The following is a 14,589-nucleotide window of genomic DNA, read 5'->3' as shown; positions in this document are numbered from 1 at the left end:
ATGACCATTATAATCAACTCCAAATTGCCTTTAAAGAAAATTCTGGTCATCCTTTAAATGTTGAATCCACCTGGGGAGCATATGACTAAGTTTATGAACAGGCGGAACTGGGATTTTTCTTTGAGTTAAAAGGAGTAGGATGAGGGACACCTGGGTGGTTCAGTGGTTGACCATCTGCCTTTGGCTCAGGGTGTGATCTCAGGTCCTGGGATAGAGTCCCGCATCAGACTCCCCACAGGGAGCCTGCTTCTCCCTCTGCCTAGGTCTCTGCCTCTCTGTATCTTTCGTGAATAAATAAATAAAATCTAAAAAAAAAAAAAAAAAAAAGAAAAGTAATAGGATGAAATGGAAACTATGTCCACTCTAAATTTAGCTAATCTGGCAAACCAGCTCACTTGTATCCACGAAACTCTCCGTTTTCAACTCCAGCAGATGAAGGTCCTAAATAAAACCAAAACCTCCTAGTTTCTGCTATTATGGCAAAAAGCCAGGACATTGGAATAAGGCTGCTACCATTTTTAAGTAGGCTCCGAGCCCAGCATGGAACCCAACACAAGGCTTAACCTCACAACCCTGACGTCAAGTTGAGCTGAGATCAAGAGTCAAGACACCAAAAAAAAAAGTCTAGACACCTAACTGACTGAGCCACCCAGGTGCCCCAAGACTGCCACCATCTTTTTTTTTTTTTTTTTGTATTTATTTATTCATGAGAGACACAGAGAGAGAGGCAGAGACACAGGCAGAGGGAGAAGCAGGCTCCATGCAGGGAGCCCGACATGGGACTTGATCCCCGGGCTCCAGGATCACACCCTGGGCTGAAGGCAGTGCTAAACCGCTGAACCACTCGGGTTGCCCGCCACCATCTTTTTTTAAAGAGCTTTATTTATTTGAGAGAGAGAGAGAGAGAGAGAGAATGACCAGGGAGAGAGGCAGAGACAGAGGAAGAAGGAGATACCCCGCTGAGCAGGGAGCCCAATATGGGGCTTGAACACAGGACCCTGAGATCACGACCCGAGCCAAAGGCAGACACTTAACTGACAGCCACCCGGGCGCCCCAAGACTGCTACCATCTTGAGCACTATGGGCCCCTGCATCCCCTCCAGCCAGCCTAATTCCCAACGTTGGAGCTCTGAGAAACTACAGAGGCCCCCGACACAAGCCACTGCTTGACAAGAGCAAGCCATCTTGTTCTCTACAGGAGGATTATCCAGGACCTCCAAGCAAAAAACAACATGGTTATCTCTCAGCATCCTGTTGCTCCTAACCCCTGTATGTTGCTGACATTTGTTCCCAGAAAAAGCAAGTTTTTTACTGCACTTGATCTATGCAGTGCATCTTCAGTATTCCAGTTAATAAGGAGAGCCAAGATCCTTTTGCTTTCACTTGGGAAGAACGTAAATACATTTGAACAGTAATGCCCCACAGTTTCACAGATGGTCCTTGCTTCTCATAAACCTTAAAACATAATTTGGATGATATACAATTTTCTGTAGGCTCTACTTATTATAATACATAGATGATCTGCTTCTTCACTGCCCTTCTCAAACCTCTTCACAAGAAGACAGCATCCACCTGTTAACACTTTTGGCCTTAAAGGGACATAAAACCCCAAAGAAAAACTGCAGTTTGCTAAAATCAGGTTCGATACTAGGAAACCTGATCTCAGAACAAGAACTACGTTAGAATCCAGGTAGGCTTCCTGAACTTCCCAAAACCTCAAACTAAGCTCCAATTACAAAGTTTTCTTGAATTGGCTGGTTAGTCAAAATTGGATGCCAAACCTCTCTTACGGCTCAATCTATACATGTTTTACTAAAAAATGAAAGATCAAGGGCTCCTGGCTGGCGGAGTCTCAGTAGAACATGCGACTCTTGATCTTGAGAACATGCTCAAAGCCCTACATTGAGCACGGGGCCTACTATAAATATGAAAGTAAAAGTTAAAAAAATGAAAGATCAGGAAAACACAGCTTTGGGGCCTTTAGAAGAGCCTAATAAGACCCCTGCCCTCAGATATCCTAATAATTAACTTCTCTTTTTCCTCTCCATAAATGAGAGGGAAAGGAATGCCTTAGAGCACTCACCCACAAAAACAGGGACCATCGTCCAGACCCTGTGGCAGAGGAAAATCCCCTCTGCTTCACAGCCATTCCTGCCACCAATTACCCTGTTAGTTAAGGCCACTGAAGAAAGAATCACAGGATCCCCTTTAACCATCCTTGTGTGTTGGTCAAGGGTAAAACCACATTTATACCAATGCTCAGCACACCATGGCTCATGACTTTGGAATGTTGGTTAACAGTGAGGTTTCCTTACCTTGAATGGGAATAGAATTAAAAATGGTCCCATCTACAAAATTTATCAGATGCCACACTTTTGCTGGCTGCTGTGGCTATGATTAAGGCTCCTCAGGATTCCAGATGCAACTCCCTGGAGACCAAAAGAAATCACCTCGCTGACATTTCTCCCGAAAATGATGCCATCAAGAAAACCAACAGCCAAGTCTCTGTCGTGATCCAAAGGGATGTTGTTCCAGATGATAATTTGGAAAAATCGATGAGATATCCCACAATTGGCCCCAGAGAAGGAAAAACAATATTGGAAATCTAAACATTGTGGGATCAATAAAAAGAGAGAACTCTGGTTTTGGACCTAATAACAATCTGGCCCTCCTGGAAATTCTAAAACTCCCACCACTCATCTCTGTACATCCACTAAACCACTGGTCCACTGACAAAATGATAGTGCTCATGAACTAATATTGGTGAAGAATTTTGTTTTTTGGTGGAGAAATATTAACAAGCCTGCAAAAAATGCCTACTTTACTTACCCACCAAAGTGCAATCTGGGGAAACCTGCTCACACAAATGGATGTTAAACAGCTTTGCCTGTCTCATAAATACGTGTTAGTCACAATTCATACATTTTTTCACTGGCCTGACCCTTTCCCTTATGGGCAGCACACTACTTCTTCTGGGGTTAAAATTCTGTTCAAAAAGATTATCCCCACCTGAGTAGCTCCTCTCAAACTTCTTATTGATCAAGCCACTGCTGGGTGGCTCAGCGGTTAAGCGTCTGCCTTGGGCTCAGGACATGATCCTAGAGTCCCAGGAAGGAGTCCCACATCGGGCTCCCTGCATGGAGCCTGCTTCTCCCTCTGCCTGCGTCTCTGCCTCTCTCTATGTCTCTCATGAATAAATAAATAAAATCCTTTTTAAAAAATCATCTTAAAAAAATAAAAATTAAAAATAGCCATATTTTGTAGAACCACCATTTTACCAACCATTCCCAAGATAAAAAACCTTAAGCATCACATTGCAACCTGGAGATCTCATCTGTTGGAAGAGTCACCTCCACAAAGACTCTCCAACATTGCTGGAAATGCCCTTCTCAGGCACTGGTACCCAGCCCCTGTGCCACCAAACTCCAAGGAACAGACTCTTGGATTCACACAACACATCCAGAGGAAGGAACAAACCCTGACTGACCAGCACACCAGCTGGTGACCTGAAAGCAGAGGCTTCCCAGGCGTGAAGCAGATGGCATCTGACGAGACAGCTTTCCTCGGATGTCTGGACCAGGTCTGTGTGCCTTCTCCTCGCTGTTTGGTTCTACTCTTACTTTCATGGAAAGATAATGCCCTCGTTCACATTTCCCCAAGCCTCTACAAAAAAGGGAAACTTTTTTTTTTTTTTTTTTGGATTATGGCCTTTTTCAGAAACAGCCTCATCATGATCCCATGACAAGTTAGTTTTCAGTTGCTTTTTCTGAAGGATTAGAAGATTCAGGAGTCACAGGAGTCTTTCACCTCAAGTATTATTTGACTCTGGGTTCTTACCCAAACTCATAGTCTCTGAATTTGCAACCTTATAGGCTGTCTTAATGAATAATATTTGTTTTCCAAGCAGTTATTTTGAGGTAACAATGCTGCTTTAATACATCTTTGAAGTTTTACTATTTTGCCAAAAAGTTCATTAGCTATTACTTCATGCTTAGACCTGCTCTGTACCATCCCAAATGTCCTCAGATAATTCTTTCCGTGGTACTCGCTATCCTGCTCTTTTTTTTTTTTTTTAAGATTTTATGTATTTATTCATGAGAGAGAGAGAGAGAGAGGCAGAGACACAGGCAGATGGAGAAGCAGGCTCTATGCAGGGAGCCTGACGTGGGACTCGATCCTGGGACTCCAGGATCACACCCTGGGCTGAAGGCCATGCTAAACCGCTGAGCCACCCGGGCTGCCCTCGCTATCCTGCTCTTGTGGCCACTCTCAGCAGTGACTTCCAGGAGGCATACAGGACTCCGGCTTTGCCTCTGTAGGGAGAATTTCTTCCTCTAAGTCAGAGTAAGTACCAATACATATTTTCAGTTGGCTACTTTCAGACCTCCAGTCCTAGTACAGAACCAACCCATACAACTTGGAATTGTTGTTACTTCTTCTGCTGTACAAATACTTTAAGTTTCGTGTTTCATTGCCTGTCAAACTTCTGTAAAAATGATACTCAGTAAGGAGATGATCTCCAATGCTCATGGTCTTGATAAATATGTAGCATGGATGGAAGTGCCTGGGAGTCCTTCCTCCTAACTTTCCTTGTTCCTTAAATGTGGTCTTACATGGTTTCCAACTGCCACGCACTTCCCCTCCAAGATAGGACATGCCAACCAGGAGATCCTTCCTGGCACTGAGGGACAAAGCCACTGAATAACAAAACCTTGACTCTTGATCGGCAATGCTTTCAGAGAAAGAGCTTGATCAAAAACAAAGCAGGGGCAAGTGCGTGGCTCAGCCAGTTAAGTATTCAACTTGATTTCAGCTCAGATCATGATCACAGGGTCCTGGGATCGGCAAGGAGTCTGCTTGAGTATTCTCTCCCTCTACTCCTCCCCTGCTCATGTACTTTCTCTGTCTCTCAAACAAATAAATATATAAATCTTAAAAAAACATGGGGTGCCTGGGTGGCTCAGTCGGTTAAGTGATCATCTCTCAATTTCAGCTCAGGTCATGATCTCAGGATTGTGAGATGAAGCCCCGTGTCAGGTTCTGCACTGGGCGTGAAGCCTGCTTGGGATTCTCTCTCCCTCTCCCTCTGCCCCTCTCTCCCCTAAAAAAAAAACCCAAAACAAAAATGGCATGAAAATTAATAAGGCAAAACTAAGTGGAGTTAGGCTAGAAGGGGGATCCATGGCATTCGATATCAATTCCAGGAAGCACTGCCAATTACAGACTTCCAGAGAAGAATCATTGATAGGAAAGAATCATTAATTAAGGGCCCCAATGGAAAAAGATGTACATTGAATTTTTATAAGAAATCAACTACCCCTGCAGCTCAGCCAATGAGAAATTGTCATCACCAACCTCTCATTCAGAACCACCCCTCCTGATCTCCTTCTCCATAAAATAATGTTCCTCTCCTCTGTTTGTTGGCCTTGCTTATGGTCTTTCCACAGCTTGCATGTCCTGAATTGCAATTCTCTGCTTTTCCTGAATAAACCCAGTTTTGCTGATAAAATAATTTTTATTTTATTTTTTTTAATTTTTTATTTATTTATGATAGTCACACAGAGAGAGAGAGAGAGAGAGAGAGAGGCAGAGACATAGGCAGAGGGAGAAGCAGGCTCCATGCCGGGAGCCTGACGTGGGATTCGATCCCGGGTCTCCAGGATGGCGCCCTGGGCCAAAGGCAGGCGCTAAACTGCTGCGCCACCCAGGGATCCCTAATTTTTATTTTTAAAGTTAACAGGAGGAAGTGGGTGGAGCTGTGGGCAACACGGCCAAGATTCCCATCTCCACGACCTATAAGCCTCTAACTCCCATCAGGCCAGACCAGGCCTCCAGCAGGGATGAGCAGCTCCACCTGGACTGGAAAGCTCTCTGCATGGGAGGTGTCGTCCCCATGGGAGGCTGCCAGCCCTGTCCCAGGGGTCCTGGGACAGCAGGGTAGCTGAGGAAAAGTATGCATGCACACAGTGGGAAATTCCCATCCCTACTTTGGACAGGGGCTCTCAAGCTCCAGTGGAGCACTGAGGGAGATGCGGATTTCTGGCCCTGGCCCCCAAGACGAAAAAGCAGTAGGTCTGGAATATGGACTCAAGAGGCTGTTTGCCTTTTCATTCTTTTTTTTTTTTTTTTTTTTTAAGATTTTATTGATTTATTTGAGAGAGAGAGCAATTGAGTGCAAGCGATGAAGGAGCAGAGGCAAAGGGGGATAACCTTCAGCAGACTCCCCATTGAGCATGGAGCCCAAATCAGGGCTTAATTCCAGGACCCTGAGATGACAACCTGAGCTGAAACCAAGAGTCAGACACTTAACTGACTGAGCCACACAGGCGTCCCTGTCGTTTTATTCTCTATTGTGGAAAACATCACTTACAAGAGCAGGGAGAAGGAAATGAATCCCTGAGTCCCCACCAAACAACTCCACTGGTCAATTCTGGTTTCAGGTGACATGTTTCCTCTCTACTCCCACTCACTCCCTCACTGAGTTTAAACAAATCTCAGACATCACAGAACGGCATTTATAAGTATCTCAGCATTCCCTCTAAAAGAGAAAGACCAGGGACGCCGGGGTGGCTCAGCGGTTTGGAGTCTGCCTTCAGCCCAGGGCGTGATCCTGGAGACCTGGGATCGAGTCCCACCCACATCGGGCTCACTGCATGGAGCCTGCTTCTCCCTCTGCCTGTGTCTCTGCCTCTCTCTTTTGTGTGTGTCTCTCATGAATAAATTAAAAAAATTTTTAAAAATAAATAAAAGAGAAAGACCCCATTTAAAAACAGAACCACAAGGGCGCCTAGGTGGCTCAGTCAGTTAAGGGTCTGCCTTTGGCTTAGGCCATGATCTCAAGGTCCCAGGATTGAGCCCCATGTCGAGCTCCCCGCTCAGCAGGGAGTCTGCTTCTCCCTCTCCCCCTGCATGTGGGTCCATGCTCTCTCTCAAATAAATAAAATCTTAAAAAAAAAAAAAAAACAGAACCACAAAACAATTATTCCACCTAAAATATAACACCAATTCCTTAGTGTCGTCAAGTACCAAGTGAGTGTTCAAGTTTCCCCAATGATGTCCTAAAAGTTTTGAAATCCACATTTGTGGACTGTATTCACAACCACCAACAGCTAGAAAGTTCTCAGATGTTGCCTGACTGGTGAAAAGAGAAACAAAGCACAGGTAATATAACAGGGCGGTAAGAAAGAAGCACAGCACATACAGCAAGTGGTGCTCACAAGGACAGTGCCAAGTATATGATTCCATCCCCGTGAAATTCTAGAAGAGGCAGAAACCAGAGTGATAGGAAAGCAGACCTGTTTACCAGGGGTCGGGGCTGGGTAATGAAAACATCCTATGTCACAGTTGTGATGGTCATTCTGCAGGTGTACACATTTGCTAAAACTCAGTGAGCTGTAGGCTTAAAACAGGTGCATACTGGGGCACCTGGGTGGTTCAGCTGACTGAGCTTCTGCCTCCAGTTCAGGTCGTGCCTGGAGTCCTGGGATGGAGCCCTGCATCAGGAATCCCTGCCGCTCCATCTCCCTTTGCTCTTCTATGCTCTCTTTCTCTAAGTAAATAAGTAAAATCTTAAAAAAAAAAAAAAAAAAAGTGCATATTATTGTCTGTAATCATTATCTCATGAGGTCATTTTTTAAAAAGCATAACTACAATGATCTCACCTTAAAAAACTAGAAATTCCTTAGTATCTTTTAAGTTTCAAAGGACTATATCCGAGTTCCCCCAAGTATCTCAGAAATGTTTTAAAATCTGCATTTTGTTGATTTTCTACTCAAGTGTAATTTGCATGCAGAACATGTGCATTTGTAACAAGCTGTCTCAGTTATTCAGATGTAGGTGGTCCGTGGGGAGGAGGGGATTGACCACATAATGTGTCCTCCTCCCGAGAACACCTCTGGCAGGGAGACACAGTGGACCTAGAGGCACACAGTGTGTCCACGGGGGCTGGGTCCCACCTGGATAAGCCCCCAGCACAGGGCTAAGAACATCGAAGACCTCCTTTAGAGTGGCGTCAGGGGCCGGCAGGGGGAGCTCTCACACCCTGCAGGCCAGCCAGGAAAAGCAGCTCTTTGCAAGTGCATTGGCGGTAGATCCTACTGTACCACCCCGGGAGCAGGAAGCAAGCTTTCCTCTTCCCCTGGCAACAGCCCCAGCCAGTGGGGGACTGTCACAACTCAGCCAAAGAGAAGCCACTACACTCTGAACTCCCAGTTTGCTCCAATAGACTTATGGTTCCCACAACCCTCAGAAGTTCCCCCCTCTCCAATATAAAACAGCATTCCTCTCCTTTGTTCTCCAAGCTTGCCTATGGTTTTGCTATAAGCTTCCTTGCCCTGCAATTCCTGAATAAATCTTTTTTTTTTTTTCTGGTAAAATAACTGGCAATTTTATTTTTAAGATTAATAGGAGAAAGCAACCTCTGGCCAGACTGAATGTGGGGAGCTGATGGGCTGTGGTGCCAAGCTACCTGGCTCACTTATGGGGGAGGCTGGGCAGTGGGTGAGCACAGCCTACCCAACCATAGGCTCCTTGGGCTGCAACGATTGTGCCTTTTCCCAGAGCCTCTCTGTCCTGGCAAGAAGGGAGTTAGCACTGGTTTCTGTAAATCAGATTCAGTGTTTTCATTATTTCCACTGTAAATCCAAACACAGAGTCCAAGGGGAAAAAAATCTAACCCATTAACATACTAGAATTCAGGTCCTTTCCACTAATATTTTGGCTACTAAATGCCACATCTACCAGATGCTGTGTCTCCTAGGGGCCAGACACTACTCCAGGCATTCCCCACACAACAGTGAACAAAGCAGTTCCTAACTCAAGGCATTTCTGAGCAGATTTGCATCTAAGAGCATGCAAACAAAAAACCCCAAGCAGACCTCACACACTTACCTACAAATAAAGAATTCCTAGATTATCCACACCGAGCAAAGGGCAAAGTCCATACCAAGGTCCACCTCCATTAACTAGGTGGTTTGAGAGCCAATTGCAGTCCCCAGGGAGCTTCTGAAACCTTTAGGAAATCCTTCCTCTCATAAGCCTGCCACAAATCCCAATTTCTAAATCCCACTACATACTATACTGGCCCACAATGTAGCCACAGGTCAGAAGAGACTATCAATGTTTACATTCAAATAAGTTTTTTTTTTAAGATTTTATTTATTCATGAGAGACACAGAAAGAGAGAGAGGCAGAGACACAGGCAGAGGGAGAAGCAGGCTCCATGCAGGGAGCCCGATGAGGGACTTGATCCGGAGACTCCAGGATCACGCCCTGGGCCAAAGGCAGGCTCTAAACCAATGAGCCACCCAGGATGGATCCCCCATTCAAATAAGTTTAAATAAATGCAATTAAAAATCCAGTTTCTTCAGGGCAGCCCCGGTGGCTCAGCGGTTTAGCACGGCCTTCGGCCCAGGGCATGATCCTGGAGACCCGGGATCGAGACCCACATCCGAGCTCCCTGCATGGAGCCTGTTTCTCCCTCTCTGCCTGTGCCTCTCTCTCTTTCTCTCTCTCTCTGTGTGTCTTTCATGACTAAATAAATCTTTAAAAAAAAAAAATCCAGTTTCTCCACGTCTGGCCACATTTCAAGCACTCAGTGGCCAGTGACTAGTGGTTACCATATTGGACTGTACAGACATGGACCATTTCTATCACTGCTCCATGAAGCCTAACTCTCCAACAACCTGTTACAAGACACATCCTTGAACTTTATTTCAGTAAACACTCGGGGGCTGTTCTTAGGGGCCCACACTGATACCATAGTTAAGTCTCACAACCAAATATAAACTTCAGCTTTGGTAAACAGAGGAAAAACTATAGCAACAGGGACACCTAGCAGGGAATAATCCACCAGTAGCCTTCAGTTCCTGGTCAAGGCCCAAGGGCTGCCCTTGACCAAGTCCTTAACCTCTGAGGGCCTCATTTTCACCATCTGTAACATGACAGAGCTGGACTGGGGGCTCCCTAAGGGTCCTTCCAGGTCTGACATTCTAGAACTCTGAGTCCAACAAAGAAAAATGTAATCTACTAACTAAATGTTTATTAACATTACTTACTTCGGGCTCCCAGCATGGAGCCTGCTTCTCCCTCCTCCTGTGTCTCTGCCTCTCCCTCTCCCTCTCTCTCTATCATAAATAAATAAATAAATAAATAAATAAATAAATAAATAAATCTTTAAAAAAAGAAAAGGGGGGGATCCCTGAGTGGCTCAGTGGTTTAGCGCCTGCCTTTGGCCCAGGGCACGATCCTAGAGTCCCAGGATAGAGTCCCACGTCAGGCTCCCGGCATGGACCCTGCTTCTCCCTCCTCCTGTGTCTCTGCCTCTCTCTCTCTCTCTCTCTGTCTATAATAAATAAATAAATAAATATTTAAAAAATAAATAAATAAACATTACTTAAAAATAAACCAAAATAAATAAAGAGAAAAAGCTCTTCTAAGACTTTAAGTGCTGTCCTGGACCTGTAACCTAGGGCTAGGTCAAAAGGTAGAGGAAATGACATCCCACAGTGGCCGCCCATCCAAAGTTCAGGTTCTCATAGGTAAATTGCCCTCTTTGTGAGCCCATTTTCATAAGCACCATGTCCAGCAGCATGCCAAAGATTGTAATCCCCACAGCCACCCTCAAGGAGGCATTATCATCTCCACTTCACAAATAAAAGAGCGGAGGCCCAGCAAGGTTTAGGAACGTGCCTAAAGCCATGAGGCAGAGAGCTAGGATTTGAATCCAGGCCCCCTGAGCCTGTGTTCCACTTTTTGGACAAAAAGAGCTCCCATTTACTTACACAGTGCCAGCCAAGCACTGCCAAGCACTGGATACACTTTCTTTAACACCCAGAACCACCCATGAGAAAATGGGACACTGAAAGGCCAGGCAGCTTCCAAAGGGGCAGAGGCTGAATTCATTTAAGTAATGCTAATGTTTATTTAGCAGATGACATTTTTTCCTTGTTGGACTGCGGAGCTGCTTCTAACCACTGCCTACCCCAGCCTTTCAAGCCCCATCCCTCCAACACCTCCTTCAAAACTGAGCATGAAAAAAAAAAAAAAACCTGAGAGCATCTTAATTATCTAGGATGATGGAGAGTCTGGCATCCTTCCCTGCTGCCCTGTGAACCTTCCAAAAGTGGGGACCAAATTTTCCACGTTGGTCAGTGTCCCTCCATGGCACTTTGCTCCTTGGAGGCATCCAGTGAAACTTGTTAAATTCATGGGCTTGGCTGTCTTTGGCCAGGAGGCTCCTCTTTCAACACAGGGTATCAGCTTAAATGTCCTTAAAGGGCTCCCCACCCTGCTATGTCCACTCTCCAATGTCCTGTAGTTTCTCCAGGCCAAGCCCTTGTGAGCCTGGCCCTCAGCACAGCCCCACCCCGACACCCTTTGGCAGTCATGCTGGGCACATGACGCTCACCTCAGCCAGGCATCCTGCCCACTTGTTCCAAGGCCACTCAGAGACAAAATGCAGTTGTGAATATGCCAGAGGCAGTGTGGTACACACCATGGGTACACACATTTGTTTGTGCACACACAGAAGTGCCTAAAGCTACCCAAGAACCATTAACTATTAGAAGGTGGCTTAACAAAAGATAACATGTACAAACTGGGTATTCATCATACTGATGAAGTAAATAAAAGCTTGGCTTTCCATGTGTAGACTGAAGTCAGTATCTTCTTTTTTGAAAGGGAGTGCAGAGGAAAATATATAGGTCTGGATACAGCTCACCTGGCAGGAGCTACCCTCAGGTCTTGTGGTTGGATGAACTTAGAGAGACACTGGGTCTTCCAGAGCCTCAATTTCCTTCCTCACTTCACAGAGGTGAGATCCCTGCCATCCTGCCTCTCAGGGAAGTTGGGCAAACCCAATGAGACAGCAGATACACAGGCCTTTTGCAAACACTGACTGCCAAGGTCACCTGACCAATACAAGGATCCAAGGCCCTGACTCCAGGCCTATCATTTTCCCAACTTAACCGCTTCTATTATTTTTGCCCTGGAGCTTGGGAGTTGGTGGGGCCTTAACCACCACACCACCAGTAACAAAGGGAACACAGTAAGGCTCCCCTTAAAAATCTTCTCTCCCTGGAAAACTCAAAACTGACCTTGAGGTCAGGAAAGGCTTCTGACCGAGTAGAAGTGAGAGGTCAAGGCAGTCCATTGATCCCGCACTTAATATATACCCAGCCAATGCCTTCTCAGGTGAGATGTCAACATCCACAGGAAACCAACCTGCCTGGGACCCAGGGTCAGTGTGATGCCCAACCTGCAAAGCTGAGGAACCCGCCTGCAAAGCTGAGGAACCTGCCGCCCCCAAAGCAAGAAGCGGCTCCCTCCTCGGGGTGAGCCAGGCCAGGCCCTGCTACAGGCCCCAGTCCTGCCGTGGCTTTCCCGGACTTCTTGCCCTTATTCTGCTCAGGCCCAAATACCAGCGTGTCTGCTTCTGGTTTTTCCCAAAGGGGTGCAGAGTAACCTTGAGGCTGCCCTCCGCGCTCCAGTGGGAAATAACCCAGCTCGTGATCTCCGGCTTCCTCCGGGGCTTCGGTCTACCCGAAGGGCTCGTGCAGGAAGACACGGGCGAAGAACCACCCTTCGCCCCCATTATGTAAGACGCTTCCGGGCTCAATGGAGCAGTAAGCCGTTAGCGGGAGGATATTTTCTGGTCTTCAGGGAACACCGGCTCTTCGCAGAAGCCGAGGCAGGCCACGGACCGAGCTGTAGCTCCGCAGCCCCCGCCCACTCGGGGACCCACCCAGGGGCTCGCCCGGCGAGCCTCCACTCGGGGGCTCCGGCTGGCGATGCACCACCGCCGGGAGGACGCCCTCGAGTGAGGGGGCTCAGCTGGGGCCGGGCTGCGGCCCCGGGGCGCCCGGGCGCGGGTCGGGGCGGGGCGCGGGGTATGCGCACCGACCCGGCCCGGAAGGGCGCCGCGTCTACTCCTCCCGCAAACTGCGTGCGTGGCGGCCGCGCCGTCCCCGGGTTGCCAGGGGCGGCCGGCGCTGCGGGGCCTGAGGCGCATCCCCGCCCGGCAGGCGGGCGACGAGCCGGAAAGGCAGGGCCGGGCACTGGCTGGGGCGGGGGCGGGGGCGGGGAGGGGGCAGGGCGCCGAGGGGCGCGGGCCGGGGCGCAGACTCGGCGTCCTGGCCGCCCCCCGCGCGGCGCGGCCTGCTTACCGGCAGATCTGGATGGCGGACGGGGTCTCCGCGGCGGGGCCTGACATGCCGGCGGCGGCGACGAGCGGCTGAAAGAGAGCGCAGGTGTCTGGCAGGCCTGGCGCGGAATGAATGAGCCCGGGCGGCGCCATGGAGGGGGAGGGTGGGGGCGGGGCCATGGCGCCGGAGGGGCGGGGCCTGAGCGCCGGCGGCGAATCGAACGCGGCCTCCTGCGCACGCCCCGCCCCGAGCCCCGCCCCCGCCCCGCCCCCCGGCGGCTGCCGGCTCCGCTGGCGTCCGGTTCTGGTTGCGGCGGGGCGCGGTGGGGTGCCGCTTCCAGAAGGTTCGGCGGCTGTTGGGCGGCGCCGCGGGGGGCGGCCGCGTGGGTCAGCCTCGCCCTGCGCGGCGCCTGTTGGTGCGGGGCGTTCCGGCTGCCCGCGCCCGGCGGTGGCGGGTCACAGCGCCCCGCGAGGCGGCGGCGGCCCGCGCGCGGCAGAGAGGCCCGCGGGGGTCCGTCCGGGTCTCGCCTTCTCGAATCAGCCATGACAGGAAATTAGAGGCGGTTTCCCGTAAAGCGGCATTTATGGCCGGGCTGCCGTGTGTTGTGCTGGGAGACACGTGGGTGAGCGGAACCCGGAGCGCGGGGCCGGCCGCCAGGGCAGCGCCCCTGCTGCAAGCGGCCGAGCTGGGCTGGGCTGGGCTGGGCTGGGGATCGGCCTACACCGCCCACTGCAAAGATCTCGCGGTTCGCGCAGAAGGACTTGGGAGTACTGAGCTTTTGCTCGGGGATGGGGGGGTGGGGGGCATACTGCAGTAGGGACCGTAAGGATGCTGACCTGTTACGTTGCACAACGTGCTCTGCCAGGGAGTCCAGGTGAAGTCGGGGTCACAGATAACACCCATAGTACACCAAAGAGGGCAAAGGTGATCACTCTACCTACCAGAATTACAGAGAGGTTTTTACCCCGGAGGAGAAATTGCTTTTTTCCAAATTTGTTACAATTACCATTAATTGCTTTTGCAGTCCGATTTTTAAAAAATCTGATAAACCCACAGAGCTGGAGCTGTTTCGTGAAATGTGAAAACCCATTTAGTCTAAACTGAATACCTCTGAATGAATCGTTCATCATCCTGCTCACTCCAGTATTGCCAGACCATGGAGGTGGCCCAGATCATATCTGTGATTAAAGATTATTGCACTAGAAATTTTGTTGTGTAATGTGAATTAATGCAAGCATCAAGGGTCACACCAAGCCTGTTTAACCACCACCTCTTCCCAGGTTGAATCCCAAAGTAGACAGATTTCCTACAATGGGACCAAGGAGCAATAGCCAGATTTGGAGCCAACTCATCTGAGCCTTAGGCCAGGCAGTTTCCTTATCGTTTATTTGGAGGAGAAAGGAGGCAGCGAATGTAAGGGGCCTACCACAATAATTAGGGCCTTTCT

At 48.7% G+C, this 14,589-nt stretch overlaps 1 protein-coding gene and 1 long non-coding RNA gene across 2 annotated transcripts in view; one reads left to right on the top strand and one right to left on the bottom strand.

Annotated features, from left to right (window-relative positions):
• ACOT7 (acyl-CoA thioesterase 7) overlaps window positions 1-13,323 on the bottom strand; it is a 102,087-nt gene extending 88,764 nt beyond the window's left edge. Inside the window, exon 1 of the mRNA XM_077891427.1 lies at window positions 13,164-13,323. Coding sequence (XP_077747553.1) covers window positions 13,164-13,321 — 158 coding nt within the window. The 5' untranslated portion in view covers window positions 13,322-13,323. The remainder of the gene's footprint in view (window positions 1-13,163) is intronic.
• Window positions 13,324-13,386: 63 nt separating this feature from the next.
• On the top strand, window positions 13,387-14,348 carry LOC144310461 (uncharacterized). Its single transcript, XR_013376179.1, has 2 exons — window positions 13,387-13,764; window positions 14,167-14,348. It is a non-coding gene; the product is annotated as an uncharacterized LOC144310461 (long non-coding RNA).
• Window positions 14,349-14,589: the final 241 nt, after the last annotated feature.

Source organism: Canis aureus, chromosome 3, assembly GCF_053574225.1.
Source record: "Canis aureus isolate CA01 chromosome 3, VMU_Caureus_v.1.0, whole genome shotgun sequence".
NCBI lineage: Eukaryota > Metazoa > Chordata > Mammalia > Carnivora > Canidae > Canis > Canis aureus.
The sequence above is the reverse complement of the archived record's forward strand: the minus strand, read 5'-3'. Positions and strand labels throughout refer to the sequence as shown.